The sequence below is a fragment of the Chrysochloris asiatica genome, unplaced genomic scaffold, assembly GCF_000296735.1.
Source record: "Chrysochloris asiatica unplaced genomic scaffold, ChrAsi1.0 scaffold00315, whole genome shotgun sequence".
Taxonomy (NCBI): Eukaryota; Metazoa; Chordata; class Mammalia; order Afrosoricida; family Chrysochloridae; genus Chrysochloris; species Chrysochloris asiatica.
In genome coordinates, this window is record NW_006408833.1 from 1,373,618 (window position 1) to 1,375,918 (window position 2,301).

The 2,301-nt window shown below is 37.3% G+C and overlaps 1 protein-coding gene across 3 annotated transcripts in view; it reads right to left on the minus strand.

The window, feature by feature from the left end:
- Window positions 1-2,301, minus strand: part of PHF8 (PHD finger protein 8) — a 143,085-nt gene that overhangs the window by 14,241 nt on the left and 126,543 nt on the right. For all 3 annotated transcript variants that reach the window (XM_006875252.1, XM_006875253.1, XM_006875254.1), the window contains one exon: window positions 1,033-1,128. In XM_006875252.1, the coding sequence (XP_006875314.1) occupies window positions 1,033-1,128 (96 nt within the window). The remainder of the gene's footprint in view (window positions 1-1,032; window positions 1,129-2,301) is intronic.

Below are 2,301 nucleotides of genomic sequence, written 5' to 3' on the forward strand. Positions count from 1 at the left end.
TAGATGGGTCTGGTGAAAAGAGATGGGGATAAGATTCGTATGATTCAACAGTGAATAATTGTTATCATGACTAATTGCGACTGTCACAATTGTAAAGGCAGAAGTTTTGTAAGAAAAACAGGGGAGTAGTTAATCTTACAGTCCAGAAACAAGGGAGGAGAGCACAAGCAGAATGTGGGACCTTATCCAGAGAAGCAGCGATGCCAGAGATGGAGGCAGAGATGGGGTCATGGAGATGGGGAGCAGCTGAGGACTCTAGATTCATGGGAAGAGAGGGACTAAGAGCTGGTGGCCAGGAGGTCGACTTGCAGAATGTGCCCTTTGAAGGTGTAATTATTATACATGCCTGAGTGGTTTTTTGTTTTTTAAAAAAATCTAAAGCGAATAGAGAGAAATACTGTTAACTGATGGTTCTTGGAGGGGATTATAAGCACTGTAATGAAACAAGATGCATGATTTGTTGAATGTAAAACTGATGATCTGCCCTATAAAGTTTCACTCAATCAATCCACAATAAAAATCTTTAAAAAAAAAGTTAACTGATACAATATTCAATAAGAAAATCACTCAGCCAATGAGATGAAGAATATCCTTTTATCACCTACCCTCTAAACTACATGTTTTCAACTCAATGATCACGTTTTCCCCCTTCCTCAGAGTCAACATAGGTGATAATCCTTTGATAATCCGTGGGCCTTGTGGAGCTCATCAGTTGATAGTATTTCCTTTCTTTGAAAGCAGTACTACTGATGGGCTAGGCTGATAGTTCTAGCTGCTTGCTGAAATATGCACAAAGTCTTTCATCTTTTCATCTCAAGTTATATAATATTAGAAATAACATGCTCCCTTACTACTGGTTTTGATGCACTGGGAACAGCCTGAAGATATAAACTCTATCTCATTGATCATTTTAGCTCAAGAAATGTATGCTAAACAAATGAATGACTGAGTGAGATCTATCTTAAATATCTTTAAGTCTATTTTTTCTCTGACCACCACCACAAAATTAAAAAAGACACAATACTGAATTACCTTTAGGGCTCCATGGAGCATCATCGGAATTCTTCTTTTTCTTGTGTCGAGATTTCAAAGCAGGGTCATCATCATCAGATTCCAGGGATGGATAGACTGCAGGAAAAGGAAAAAGGAGGGCTATTGAGATCTCAACCCAAATGGTGAAAACAGAATGATACAAACCTCAGCTCTTCCTACTTTCCTACATGTGTACCTTTTACTTAATCCATTTTCAACTGCAGGAGTCCCTAAATATGCCACATACTTTTCATGTCTTTTTATCTCTGCTGCAAATGCCCTTATTGCAGCTTCACCTAATTAATTGCAATTCATTCATGCAGGATTCATTTAATAAGTAACTTCATGGGTTACTTTACTCATCCTTCAAAACTCAGCTCTAAACTCAATTCCTAAACGAAGGCTTACCTCACACTCCCCTAATCTGATGATGATGCCTGCTTCTAAACTCTCCACAACATCCTATATATAGTTCTACTGGAGTTATTTGTCATATAGTAAGTATTTCAGAGTTTATTAGTAAATCAGTTGTTCCAAATTCACTGTGAGGGCGGGATGTGTATTATTTTATTTCACACCAATAGAGTCTAACATAATGCATAGCAAGTGCTCAGTAAATGTGTGCTGAATGAATGGATAAAGAAATGGTACATACATTATGTACACAAAGGGAATAAAAAGACTACTTTGGTTGAACTGAAACAACACAACTGGGACTGAAAGCTCTAAATCACACACACACAAATTTCCCATCTAATACAAACATTCACAGACATACAGTTTTCTCACATACAGTGATAGGATTTAATGGAAAGACAGTCCAGAAAGGTCCTACTGATTGGGTCCACTCTACTAACCCAGAAGAGAAATAAAGTGAAAAGAAATAAAACTTCCTCCTTTCTCATTCTTCCCAACTATCAGCTTCATGCCCCTGTTCCCCTCCCCGCATGAATTATACTTCATCAAAGGAATCCAATTTCTACTTCCTTCCAGAATGGCTCTAGTGTAGGAAAACATGTCCATTTTTTTTAAAAAAGAGACTTTGCTGCCCCTGATTTTTTTTTTTTTTTAATTATTAAGCATCACTTAAAATCGGTTTTGCACTCAACCAATCATGTTTTGTTTCATTGCAATGATTACAATCCCCTCCAGGCACCATCAGTTAACAGTATTTGACTCTATCCCCTCTTTTTTTTTTAATGTACACAAAAACATGCAGAAATAGATTATTGTAGCGTAGTGGTTACGAATTGGGCTGCGAACTTTAAG